Source organism: Lynx canadensis, chromosome A1 (assembly GCF_007474595.2).
Source record: "Lynx canadensis isolate LIC74 chromosome A1, mLynCan4.pri.v2, whole genome shotgun sequence".
Lineage (NCBI taxonomy): Eukaryota > Metazoa > Chordata > Mammalia > Carnivora > Felidae > Lynx > Lynx canadensis.
In genome coordinates, this window is record NC_044303.2 from 114,736,929 (window position 1) to 114,750,859 (window position 13,931).

Below are 13,931 nucleotides of genomic sequence, written 5' to 3' on the forward strand. Positions count from 1 at the left end.
ACCCCATTACCTCATCCTGCTCGGGGGTGGGGGTGCGTAGAGGAAGGAAGAGTAGTGGACAGCCCTGGGCCCTCCGCAGCTTCACAAAGTGTTTTGGGTGAGGGCTAATTACAAAACCAATTTGGAACGGCCGCGCAACCGTTCCAAGTCCTGGGTTTATAAGGTTCGAGGCGATCCGGCAGCTTGAAGAGGGGCTCCTGGGACTCGGAGCAGGCCCTAATCGACTCTTGGACTACATTTCCCAGAAGCCTTCACGCCGCGGACGGGTCCTCTGCTGGCGGAAGGGGGATTCCTTCTCCGAAGCAGCCCTAGAGGGCCGGACAGGAGAGCAGGTAAGAGGAACTTCGGCTAATTCTGTTACGCGACTCAAATCGAGTAGAGGGCTGTACTTAGGCCAGTGTTGGAATGGAGGGTGAAGGGGATGGCTTTGTTTACCTTCGTCCAACACGGCCTCCCCCGCGGGTTTCGAGATGTGCCGCCAACTGGGTCCGTCCACCTTCTGCAGTATTTTGGAGGGGGTGACTCGATAGTGAGGAAACCACCTTCATCCCTAAATCAAAGAACCTGTCTCATTCCCGACAGTACTTTCCAAAATAGACTTTGGGAGAGAAACGGCGCAAGGCTCGAGCCTCCGCGGGCGGTTCAGGAGGATTCCGCGAACCAGAGCGATCTCCCTACTCTCCTTAGGGGCTCTTTGGTTCGCGCCGGCGCCTTTTAAGGGCTCCGTGGGGCGAACGGAGCGCTCAGAGCTGCTCCGGCCGCGGCCCTGGGAGCTGGAGGAGCCGCGGTAGGTGGCGAGGGCAGGTGGCGCTGGGGCCTCGGGGCGGGCACCTCGGCCGTCCCTCCCTCCTTCCCTCTTTCCCTTCCCCCAGCCCGGCCGCGAGCGCCGCACGGCCTCCCTGGACGCCTCCGCGGGGAGAGCACGGGACCCGGTGGGGGAGGGGTTGGCGGAGTGCTAAGTCCCAGACCCTCTTCATCCCCAGCGTCCTGAGTTCGCTTCCCGCGGCCAGGTGATGGAAGCTGATATGGGAGGAGGCGAACGACAGCCCCCCTGAGCGAGCCCTTGTGCCCCCCTAGGGGCCAGCGGACGCCCCATGCCCCACCCCGCAGGGACAGGCAGGGCAACCGAGGGAGAGGTTGAAGACTGGAGGGGGGCCTAGCCTTTTGCTTCTTCATCGGGGTGGGGGGAGGGGTGCTCCCCACTTGTCACCCCTATCCCCGCCAGAGCCATATGGAAGAAGGAACAGTCAGATCCTCACTTACATGTTCATGCACCTCCCTGCCTTCCTCATGTTTTTCTTCAGTCTCCCCCAGAGGTGTGGGCCTGGGACCTGGGGGTGGGAGGGGGGAAGGTCCCCAGGGGATTTGTGACTCTCTTACCCCTTGGCCTGACTAGATCCTAGGTTCTTCAGTTTTCATCACAACCTCAGCATCCCTGAAACCCGAATGTCAGGGGTTACTGCCATCCAATAAGAGATGGGATGGGGGTCCAGTCTTTATGTTAGGGGGCTGATGGTGGAAGGAAAGCCTGGATTGAGAGTTGGGCCTGGTGGGGTCGTGGGGAGGGCCTAGCGGCCTGCTGCTCTGTGAAGGGCTGAGCCCTGTGCCAGTTGTTAAGCTGAGAAGTTTTAACTTGTTTAGTGAAGGTTCAGGGCTGTCTTTGCCCCTCAGATAAACAAAATGGAAGGGGAAGGAAGGCGGCAAGAGAGGGTTTCTTACACTTTTTTCTATGCCTGCCTGAGAAAGAGGAGGCCCCTCGCGGAGCTGGTTTGCCTTCTTTTGTGTCCTGGTTTGATTCCTTATGGCTTCCGTTCTGTTCCCCCTCTCAGGCTGGCCTGTTTTAGGAAACTCAGGCTGAGAGTATCAGTTGCGTGGTGGTAGTTGCATTGTTCCAATTACCGCCGTGTGTGGCCACATCCCAACAATTAAAATGCAGAAAAACACAAAATCACTCTCTTCACTTGATCCCAGAGAGGGCTGGGAGTTTGCTGTTTGGCCAAATGCCTCATGAAAAGCTTGAAAGAGTTTGCTTCACTCCCTGCTCTTCATGGCTGGTCAGTCTGAGGCCTGTGATCTGTGGGGTAAAAGCCTTCAGTTAGGTTCCGTCTCTAGTTGATCTTTTGGGGGCAGAGTTAAGAAACCAAGAGCAGGAAAGAAGCTTTAGCTTTTCCTCCAAGAACATAGAAGCTGCTGAAGGGAGCTCTCGGGAAGCTGGAACTTCGTTCAGGGTGGTGATAATTATGCGTGAAAATGATAGTTATCTGTAATGATGATTGACTTCTCCCAGACCTTTCTTCCAAAAAAACTCCACATATATCCACATGTATTTCTTTGCTTTTCCTTACCTACCTCTCTCTGAGGTGGGGATGGGGTCAAGATGATTCCCTCTTTTTTTTTGCAAAAGTAGAAAGTGATCTGCCTCCAAGGTCACAGAAGAGCTGTTTTGGGCTTCCCTAGGTGTGCAGATGAGGAAGGGTGGCGTCCAGCCAAATAGATAAACCCAATTGCCTTCTTCAGCTTAATATCACTTGTGGCATTCTTAGCCTGTGTAGAGCAACAAACAGGAGGGTTTGAGAAACAGCAGTCTTTGTGGAGTCCTGATTTGTACAGGCTAGATCGTATGCTTTTTACATTTTGGTATTTCATGTTATGTGGTACCTGTGACAGGTTAAGACATTTATTGTGCCCATTTTATATACAGGTTAACTAAGGCCAAGAAAAGTCAAGTGACTTCCCAGAACTGTCACAGCAAATTGGAGCAAGATTTAGATTTCTTGAATGTTTGTTTTATCTACTAGAGAATGCTATATACACCCTCTGATGAGCTGTCTGCCTGCTGGTCATTTCTGGGAATAGGCAGAACCATATGGAAATACTAGGTTAACCTCCTCTCCTCCATTGAGCAAGGTCCCTCAGGCAATTGTGTAGGCTGGAAGCCTGTTCTTTGATAGAATTAGTTTGCTTCTGCTGAAATTGACCATGAGAAGGAGTCTCAGTTAATTGTATCCATGGTCTTTGAGTCAGATCAGGCTAAAAACTTAGTTGAATGAAGTCATACAGTTGTTAACATCTATAGAGTTGAAATGTAATTGGAATAATCCTGGTTCCATTTCTCTGTCTTCTTAGCTTTGTAAGAGAATGTATACAGTATCTGTTAGAAAACAATATAACACAATATACATTCAGGCTAAGGGAGAACATGAAACCTTGTTCACTCTGATTGGTCTAAAGGAAAAAGTCATTCCTACAACCAGTGCTCCACCCTGTTCCCTATTACTATTTGTGTGGTTTAGGAAAAATGTATCTCTCTGTTTCTGATTAGAGGATAAAAGAAAATATTGGGGTAATCAGGATGGAAGTAACCATTTGGGTGTTGTCTCTCACTTGAGCTGTTTTTTAAGTGGTACCGGTAGTCTGGGTAGACAGAGCAGAGCATGAACCAGGTTAGGAGTGGCAAATAGGTTTCAACTTGCTTGCTAACTCCAGTTCACTTTACTGGTTAACTGGAGTGCCACGTTCAGAATGTTTCTGAGGCTGTGTTTAGGCTTAGCAGGAAAGAGCTGTGATCAATTAATGATGTCTGCCAGAGGCCTGGCATAGGGATGCTGTGGTATGTGTGCCATGCATTTTCCACCTTTGGGCCAGGTACATCTCTAATATCACTTGGGGCTGGTCCCTCTGTAATTGGCAGACTCAGCAGGCATGACTGGAGAGGGGAGTCCCAATGGTGCTAGAATGGTGCTGCAGTGGCAGAAGACGGCTCACGAGTGAGGTCTGGAAGAACAACAGGGAAGACATCCATCATTTGCTCCAAAGTGTGCAAGTCATATCCTGGGGAGAATCATGATAACCCTGATCACTGAGCAGCTACAGAAGCAGACTCTGGATGAGCTGAAATGCACACGCTTCAGCATCAGTCTGGTAAAAGACCAGTCTTCCTGCTTCTCTACCATCCCCTCCCCCTTTTTTCTGAGGCTGTTTGTTGCTACTACTTTACCCATGTCCTGTGCCGTATGAGTCATGGTACTTGTACTGGAAGAGCCTACTAAAGGCTCAAAACCCAGCCCAAAAGGAAGGGGGCAGGTATTTTTCCACTGATAGAGAAGGGACACCAAAACTTGGGTGGAGAAGGGTATGAGGTGTTGGAAGATGTGGATTATTTTACTCACTAACTTTGGGAAGACAACAAGAAGAGAACATTTAGGAGTCCCTAACATCTCTATAGCCCATGAATTACAGGGGTAAGCTGAAAAGGGCTTCCTGGAAATCTGTGTCCTGAGCCTGAATCATGATGGATATCCTCTCTCTCTCTTAGCCTCTGCCTGATCATGCAGACATCTCCAACTGTGGGAACCCTTTCCAACTTGTGTCTGGTAAGGCTTTGTATGTGTGTCTGTGTGTATCTACACCTTTCTTTCATTGGTTTCCAGTGACCAGGGCCAGCTAGTCTATCTCCACAATTTTCTTGCCAGGGTCACCTGCTGAGATTCACACTTATCTCCATTTTCCTGCACCTGCATGGAGCTTATTTGTTTAGTTTGCTCTTATTCTAGCCTTGACAGGACTTTTATAATCTGATTTTTTTTTAAATAGGTAATACATTCATGTGGTTCAAAAAATTTAAAGGGGCACTTGGGTGGCTCAGTCGGTTAAGTGTTCCACTCTTGATTTCAGCTCAGGTCATGATCTCAGGGTCGTGCCCCTCATTGGAGCTCACTTAAGATCCTCTCTCTCCTACTCCCTCTGCCCTTCTCCCACACACACTAAAAAAAAAAAAAAATTTAAATCTTTATTTATTTTTGAGAGAGACAGAGTGTGAGCTGGGGAGGAACAGAGAGAGAGGGAGACACAGAATCCGAAGCAGGCTCCAGGCTCTGAGCTGTCAGCACAAAGCCCAACACAGGGCTCGAACTCATGAACCACGAGGTCATGACCTGAGCCAAAGTCGGACACTCAACCAACTGAGCCATCCGGGCACCCCTCAAAAAAATTTTTTCTGAATAACAAATATATTGAAAAAAGTCTCCCTTCTCCGTCTAGCTCCCACCACCTCCCCAAAAGCAGCTCGTGTTATTACTTTGTCTATCCAACTAGAGTTTCTTTATACAAATAGAAGCAAATATAAATGTGTACTTTTTATTCCTTTAAAAGGTTGCATACTATATATATTATTTGGCACTTTTTATTTTTTTAGTTAACTACACTCTAGCTAGATCTTTTGGTATCAGGGTGTTAATTGGAGCATTTCTTTGTGGGTGGCTAGACAACAAAGGAACATGAATAGTCTTAGGGTTTCCCAAGCCTGAGTTCCATCATCAAAGGCCTTCCCCACTCTGTTTGCCCTCTCTAGGAATAAAAATGATCTCTTACCTGCTCGATTACCTCTTAATCCTTGGCAGCCCTAACTCTTGTCTGGGTGCTGGTGACATGTAGGAATCAGAAAGATTAAAGAAGAGCATGGGCCTGCTTTTTACAACCTGGGGCTGATAGGTATGGAAGCAGAGTAAGGCTAGGTGGAGTGAAGTATGAGCAGGGCACACATGCTTTTTTTTCTCTTGACTGTTTGTGCCTTTGAGAGGGAGTGATACGCGGTATTTGAGACTATTTTTAATTTCAGGTGGTTCCTCATAATGGAGGCAGTATAGTCTAGTGGTAAGAGACCTAGCCTTAGCATCACACAGACCTGGATTTGAATCCTCCTTTGATCATTTTATTCCTACATGACCTAGGACAGGTTACTGGACTTCTCTCATCTGTGAAATGGGGATAATAGTACCTACCTCCTGAGGTTTGGGGAAACCTCACATAAAGTGCTCATTATATTTTGTGGCATATAGTAAGCTCTTAAAAATATATTAGCTATCATTAATACTATTTTTATTATGAATGCTTTCCAGAAGGTGCTTCCTGGAGGGGCCTGCCCCACTGTTCCTGTGCTGAGTTCCAGGACAGCCTCAACCTCAGCTACCACCCCTCGGGCTTGAGCCTGCACCTCAGACCACCTAGCCCGGGAAGTTCCCCACAGGAGCAGCCCCTCTCCCAAGTCCTAAGCCCTGAGCCCCCAGATCCAGAGAAGCTTCCTGTGCCCCCTGCCCCTCCATCCAAGAGGCACTGCCGCTCACTCTCAGTGCCCGTGGACCTGTCTCGCTGGCAGCCGGTGTGGCGGCCCGCCCCCTCCAAGCTGTGGACTCCCATCAAGCACCGGGGCAGTGGTGGAGGGGGTGGGCCGCAGGTGCCTCACCAGAGCCCCCCAAAGCGGGTCTCCAGCCTCAGGTTCCTCCAAGCTCCCAGTGCCTCTTCTCAATGTGCCCCGGCCCACAGACCCTACAGTCCCCCTTTCTTCAGCCTGGCTCTGGCCCAAGATTCCTCTCGACCCTGTGCCACCTCCCCCCAGAGTGTCTCCTGGGAGAGTGATGCTGAGTCCCTGTCACCTTGCCCACCCCAGCGTCGCTTCTCCTTGTCACCTAGCCTGGGCCCGCAGGCAAGCCGCTTCTTGCCCTCTGCCCGGAGCTCCCCTGCATCCTCCCCAGAGCTGCCCTGGCGACCTCGAGGCCTCCGCAATCTTCCCCGAAGCCGCTCACAACCCTGTGATCTGGATGCTCGCAAAGCTGGAGTCAAACGGCGCCATGAGGAGGACCCCCGGCGGCTGCGGCCTTCTTTAGACTTCGACAAGATGAATCAGGTGGGACCAGCAGGACTAGGGAAACTTGGTTGGGAGGAGGGAGACTCTGTTCCATTTTTACTTCGAAGTGTCCCCTAGTTCCATGCACTCCTGACAGGTTCTTTTCTGTCTGAGCTTCTGCTAGTGTGATTCACCATCCTAGTTGTCCGGGACTGTACCTACTTTAGGACTCAGTGTCCCATGTCGTGTGTAACTCCTTGGGCCTGGAGGTTCTAGAGAAGTTGAGGGGAGACCCATGGTAAATCTTCCAATAGGGATTCCTGATTGTTCTGCTAAAGGTGCTTTCCCTCCTCTTCTGAGGATGCATAAGCCTCAAAAGTCACATCATCAGTGCCCTACCCTTTCTTGACCTCTAGACTGATTTTGCCACTCTCCGTCAGTGCTTCCGCTGGGTGTTGTGAGCGCTTCAGCCAAACAGGTTGCTGCCTTACTCATCTGTTCAGCAAATGGATTTTGACTTCCCAGTGTGAGTGCAGCTTATATGCACTTGTCCACTTTTTTCATACTCTTCCTACTAGTCCATTGGGTCACAAACCCCTTTGAGAATTTACTTATTCAGAGTCATTCCTCCAACCAGTCAGCAAATGTTACTGAATACCTGCTATGTACTGGGCTGTGACTAGGCACTTGCAATATTGTTGTGAGACACCCAGATAAGATTCCTGCCCACATGAAGCTTGTAAGTGAGTTCTTAATCTTGAACCCAACAGAAACTATGGGCTCTTTGCTCAAAGAACTGTGTCTGCATACTAAATTTTCTAAATGTTACCAGGGAGTTCACCCACGTCATGCCTAGGACTCATACCTATAGGGGTAACCAAGAGGGATACTTTGAAATATAGCTTGGGCCAGGGTTCTGTGGGAGTTGATATCTTTCTGCATTCTTAACTTTGTTGTTTGTTTGACAGAAACCATACTCAGGAGGTCTCTGTCTCCAAGAAACAGCCCGGGAAGGCAGCAGCATCTCTCCACCGTGGTTCATGGCCTGTAGCCCCCCACCCCTCTCTGCTTCCTGCAGCCCCATTGGGGGTTCCTCCCAGGTGCTCAGTGAAAGCGAAGAGGAGGAGGAGGGGGCCGTGCGGTGGGGGCGGCAGGCACTGAGAAAGCGGACACTGTGCCAGCAGGACTTTGGGGACCTGGACTTGAATCTAATTGAGGAGAACTAAAACTGAGAGGCTACTTCCTGGGGCCACACAGACTGATTCTCTATGGCTACTAACAAGTGTCAAGGCCCCAAGGCCAGGGGCCCAGCCTGGGAATGGGGGTGAGTGGAGGGCTCCGACTCAGGGCAGCCGGAAATCTTCTCGCTCCAGGAAGCTCGACCATGCCAAGAGACTGGCCGGGACAAGATAAACGGAGCTGGTGGCGGGAGGGACAGTCCCAGAGCAGACCCTTCCCATGGCGGCCCTGAGTGTGAGTATCCCTGCCACCGAAAAAGCAATGGGCAGGGAAGGAAGGGGTCTGCTGACCCCAGCTCGGGGAATTTCACTAGCCCCTTTGCTTCAAAGGGCACTTGTGTCTTAGAATTTGGCCAGGGTGGGGGGTTCATTCAGCCTCCTTGGAGAAATTGTGTGAGAGTGTGCGCGTGCGTGGGAGTGTACTTGGGGAAAGGTGTGTTTGCGTAGCCTTAGGGAAGGAAGGCAGTTGCTCCATAACAGCAGAGCATCATGATACCCCCAGGATCTTGAGTTTGCACGGGATAGCAGGCTTATTCAAGGAGTCAAGAGGAGGGCACCAAGTTTTTCTTTTTTCTAAGTAGCTTGGTTTCAGAGCTGATAATCCATAAGCACTGTTGGCTCTGCAAAGGACTCTCTTTTGGGGGATGCAGGGTCTTTTAAGTGCTGTGACCTTGGCTAATGGTCTTTGTCTTCGACCCGTCCCCTTCCCTAGATAGTTCTAATATTAGGGCTGGAGAGGGCTCTCTACGTTGATTCTGAGCTGGCCTTTTTTTCTTAGCAGATTGCCTAGGCTATGTACAACCTGCCTCTTTCTCTAAGTAGATGTAAGCACCTGTGGACAACTGAGGCATGGTTGGATGGCTCCATTTTTCTCTTTCCCTCTCTACTGATGGGATTTTTTCCCCTCACATTCTGAGCTTCGAGGGTCAAGAACAAGGAGGAAAGGCCCTGTGTTGGCCCTCATCATCTAAGGCCAACCTGCAGCAGAAGTGGCATTCAGTCCCCAGTAAGCATGGGTAAGCTCATTCCAGCACTATCTTTTGGAAACAGACTATAGGGAAACCTGTTGTCATTAGATCCAGGTCTAACCTCTTTTCAGACCTGCTTGACAAAGAGGAAGGGGATGTCAGCATTTACTAGTTTGCTTGTCTTCCATTCCTGCCTAGAAATGTTTATTTGCTTCTAATTGGACCTGAGAGACCTCAGGGAGGTTGGGGCTCACTAAGGGGTTGGCTGAGGTTGTGTAAAGCAAAGGCTGTGAGAAGCAGCTGGGAATTGTTGTTGTTGGATTGAATTTCCTTTTTTTGTTTCTCGCCCATAACTTAAGCCAGGGCAGCAGGTCCCAGTGGCTGCAGGGATGGGTTTAACGACTGTAGGACCCTTGGTAGGGCTGGCACCAGTGAAGATATACTGAAGCAGCCGCCAAATAGCTTGTTAGGCTTTGTCCGGCTTTGGTTAGACCCTGCACGACTGAATTGGACCTGCCCTTCTTGTTTATTGGAGGAAGGGCATTCTCTTGGATTTCCAGGGTGTCTTAGGACCCAGTTCCTCATGGTAAGGGGAGAAGACCAAAGTCCACATGTTTTCTTCCTCATGGGATTGAACCTGTCATTTTCTTGGTTTCCCACATGTCACATAGGAACATCACTGACGCTGCAGCCCTCTCACCTCCACTCCAGGGGAGGTGGCCATTTCTTCTTGAGGCTCTGGCCCTCAAAGGTTCTACCCTTCCAGGGCTCTTCCCCTTCTCCTGCTAGTTACCATGTATTACCAGTGAGCTACCAAGTCTGTAGGGGCCTGAGAAAGGCTGTCTGGAGAATCCAGGGAAACTGTGAGCCCAGTAGTTGCCCATCCTTGGTTTCATCCCTCCCTTGGCTCTTCTTCTTTAGGCCATAATTTCCCTGGTGCCAGCTTCTTTTCCTCCTGGGGCATCCTTATGCCTGGGCTCTCTGCTGCATATTGGCTGTGCCAGCTTCCAATAGGCCACTAGCAAGACCAGTGGTGTCTCTGTAAGCCCCAAGCTCAAGAAGTGAGGGCAGTAATTCTGCCTCTACCCTGGCTTCCCCAAAGCCCCAGGGTGCCATCCTTAGGGGAGAAGGTCTACAGATAATCATATTTGAATTCTATTACATTAAGATCTGGAAAGTTAAATTAGTTGAAACTGTCATCTTGCTTCCCAATCTGAGCACCCATGACCCTGGGACAAGCCTTTTCAAGAAGTGGTTCATTTTGCTTTACACAGTAGATCTGTTCCAAAAGTTCTGTATAAGCCAAATGCTATTTTGCAATGCATTTGGACTACCGACCATTAAAAAGCAGCCTGTGTGATTGCTTCTTTTGTAAAGCAAGCAACCTCCCTCTACTTTAGCTGTTTTGACTATTTGGATTTTCACATATTGGGCTTACCCAGAGTGGAGCACACCTATACAGGGCTGTGGTTGACGCTGGGTAGACATCTGCATCTGTGTTGTGTGTGTGGTGTGGCTGACCAGTAGGTGAGTATTCCTGCGTGTGTGAGTGAAGCCACTCCCAGGCTGGTGCTCTCCTCCTGTGCCCGGTGACTGCCCAGTGGCAGCTCCAGCTGCCCTTCACTCCCACCTGCTGCCAAAGTCCCTGTGCTAATGGGATTACAAATACAAAAAGTGGAAAAAAAATTTTTCGTAAACTTTGTTTTATATTAAAAAAATCCATAAGTCTGTGTGTGTTAAACATGAGGTCCTGCCTCTGTGGCTGTGTTTGAAAAAATAAAGTTTTATTAGAATAATTCATTTTCCCAAGCAATCTTGTGTACTACAGTGTCTTCTTCCCTTCTCCACAAAGAAAAGCAAGGAGGAAGCAGGGAGAAGGCCACCTAACTCTAACAGTCCCTTGCTCTAAGACATGGCTGGGCCTTTGCTCCTCGAGGGCAGTATCTGGTCCTAGGCCTTTTGCAGCCACAGCATTAATATCCTGTGGCCCAGCTTGTGAGAAGGCCTTGGTTATTTTTGGCAGTCTGATTGGTCTTTGTTTCCCTGATAGTGGTAACTATCTCCTCTACCCGGTGGTCAGTCTTCCAATAAGTTGAAGTCAAGTACTAATACATTCTAGCTCCCTGAGAAATGCTTGATAGTCCAGTCAGGAACTTGTCTAGACTGATTTGTAGTCTTTAGGAAGTGGGAAGAAAGCAGTTTGAGAGACTTGACCAGGAATCTTTTTCTTTTTTAAGAGTTTTTACATCTTATGCCCTGGAGAGATGGAGATTTTAGTCTTGAGAATTCAGATTCCAAAGACCTAGGCAATTACTCCATTCTAAAAATAATGCTTTTGGAAAATTATCCTAACAGCAGAGCTTCTCTTTTGCCCCAGAAGTTGGTATTTTCCATAATGATTTAGTTTGGGATGTTCATGTGCTCAGGGAAGGTGTGTGGCTCACTCTCTTTAGACATTTCTATTCCACCCTTTTCCCTGTGTTAGCATTCTTGCAGTTTGGGTAAAATGTAGTTGCTTAGAGATCCAGGCAGGAGCCTCTGTCCCTAAGGAGTAGCCTTTCTTTACCAGTTGTGGTGCTGACTTGCCAGGCAGCAAGAAGAGTCAAGTTGCTTAGCCTCCGTCCCAGTTTCCTGCTTCAGATTTGTGGCACTCATCATTGAATACCAATGAAGTGTGCAAGAGGACAGGATTGGCTTGATAACCTGGAGCAGGAACCTTTGAGGGGATGAAAATACACTCCATAAATAGTGAGGGTTGTCACCTGCCCCAGAAACCAAGAAGAGGCTTTGAGGAGGGTGGGGCTTTGGCATGTGGTTAAAGAAGTCTCAGTATTATAAGTTTTTTCATTACTTAACACTGCTGCTGTTTTCATTTCACCTACCGTTTGAGCAAGAGTCAAGTTGGAGCATCTCAAATGACTTTTTTTTTTCCTTTCTGTTCATTCGTTGTTGTTGTTGTTAGATTTTTCTACTATTTTCTGTGAAGCGAAGTGTGATTTCATTTTCTGTTCCTGAAGTCCTGCTAGTATAAGGAAGAACTCCATGAGAACACAAGGGTTCTGTTCAGTGTTGTGTCCCTGGCATGTTGAAAAGTTAATAGCACATGAAAAGTGCCTACTATGTTTGTTGAATGAATTTCTCATCTTTGCCTTCCCATCCCTGAGCTTAGGCATATTTCTGTCTCCGGTGCTGTGAGAATCCAGCTTTAGACACTGGGGCTGTAATTAGAGCTCCTTATGGGAGAAAGTCTCAACAGTGAATTTTGGTAGGAATCCTGCAAAGCAGGTAGGTCTTAGGGATTCACCCTGGTTCTATTACCAACTACAATTTGTGGGCCATGTGCTTTAAGAGGTGTCTTTTGGCCCGGGAAAGCATTCTGATTCAGGACTCAGGTTGGCTTATGGGAGGTGGAGGTTCTAAGGAATAGAAGAGAAAAAGTCCAAGGAAATGTTTCCCTGGCATTCCACAAGGTTAGTTCTAGAATGACTTCCTCTAGTGGTTTTGTACTTTTAGAAAAGTCAGTAGTTGCTCCCCGATCCCCAGTGCAGACCCCAACCTTTGCAAGGAAAGTATGTCTAGGGTAAAGAAAAGATAGAGTCAGGAGATAACTGGGTAAGCACTTAAGTCTTGGAGAAAGAACCAGCTACTGTTCTTTCTGTAGTGCAGATCATTGAAAGAAATGGCCACTTTGAGGGTAACAATCCATGATTTCTGGTTTGTATCTACTTCCATATATACTCAGTCTGCATCTGTAAAGCTATAGAACCTGTGCTAGTCTCTGATACTACCAATGTTAATGGATTTTTTTAATGTTTATTTTTGAGTGTGTATATTTGAGAGTGTGTGCAAGCGGGGGAGGGGCAGAGAAAGAGAGGAAGACACAGAATCCGAAGCAGGCTCCAGGCTTCAAGCTGTCAGTCAGAGCCTGACGCAGGGCTCAAACTCAAGAGCCGTGAGATCATGACCTGAGCCAAAGTCGAATGCTTAACAGGCTGAGCCACCCAGGTACCCCACCAATGTTAATGTTTTAATGATTGAGGTTTCCCAGTGCCTGGTGTGAATGACCATCTAGGCAAAAAATTCAGTATCTCTCCTTCTCTACAATCCCTTTTCTAACAGGAACTATCAATCTCCCACACCTGTATTAAATGAATTGAGATAGGAGTGGTTGGGGTTTTATTTTTTTTTTGGCCCCCAACACCACTACTTCCATGGTAAGATGAGGTGCTGTTGAGCCAAAGAGAATCTCTTTATTGCTGATCTCTTTCCAATTCCCCTAAAAGTTGAATTGAGAAACACCTGTACTGAATAACATTGGCAGACTTGGAAAGGGAAGAAGTTCCATCGGTTTAAGTAAATATACCAAGATGTTGGAAACACATTGGCCTTCACCCAGTGGAAAGAGTGGTATTACAACATCCAGTGGATGTAGCACATTGGTCAATGGAAAGGAACCTATGAAGTACTAGTAGTATAGAATAGGATGGTACCATGTTATGGGCCAGTGAGAAGACAATGTGTCCCAGGGACCAGTGGGGAGAGTTTTCTAAAAGATAATGACAGGACTGATAGGGCATATTTTCAGGATAGGAAATGAATAGTTATTGCGGTGCTAACTGCTGAGCTCAAAACGCTACCTCTAGGTACCTTGCCCCTCAAGCCCCCTACCCCAGGAAAAGTCTTGGGTGTCCGAGGCGGGTAAGCTACAGCCTTCTCACATATGGGACACCCCAGAAGGAAGGTTGGGACCAGGATGGTACCAAGGAAGACTGAAGGGCCCGCCCACTTCCCTACCCCCGCCTAAACTGCAATTCCCCTCCCTGCCGCAGGGGGCACTGCAGGCCCGGGGGAGGTTGGGGCGGAGCGCTGTGAGGGGCCCGGAGCTGCCGTCCCGCTCCAGAGCGCGGGGGGCGCTGTGCGGGGCCCGGGCTGCGGCTCCGCTCCCGGCCACGGGGGGCGCTGCGCGGCGCCGGTGGTTGGTGGTGGCTGTTGGGGGGGGTGGGGGGGAGGGAGCCGCGGCCGCGGGTGGTGCGGAGGGAGGCCTTGCGGGCGGATCGGGCGCTCAGCGGCAGAGGTGGTGGGAGGCGGCGGGTGGGAGCGCGG

At 49.1% G+C, this 13,931-nt stretch overlaps 1 protein-coding gene across 2 annotated transcripts; it reads left to right on the forward strand.

Annotated features, from left to right (window-relative positions):
• Positions 1-244: 244 nt before the first annotated feature.
• FAM53C (family with sequence similarity 53 member C) lies at positions 245-10,641 on the forward strand. 2 transcript variants are annotated; one of them, XM_030319017.1, is made up of 5 exons: positions 245-332; positions 3,692-3,921; positions 4,316-4,373; positions 5,898-6,682; positions 7,591-10,641. In XM_030319017.1, the coding sequence occupies exons 2-5, from the start codon at positions 3,844-3,846 to the stop codon at positions 7,846-7,848; spliced, it is 1,179 nt and encodes a 392-aa protein (XP_030174877.1). In that variant the 5' UTR covers positions 245-332; positions 3,692-3,843; the 3' UTR covers positions 7,849-10,641. The 2 variants fall into 2 exon arrangements, with proteins under 2 accessions (XP_030174877.1, XP_030174885.1); XM_030319025.1 differs by lacking the exon at positions 245-332 and adding an exon at positions 709-787.
• The last annotated feature ends 3,290 nt before the right edge of the window (positions 10,642-13,931 follow it).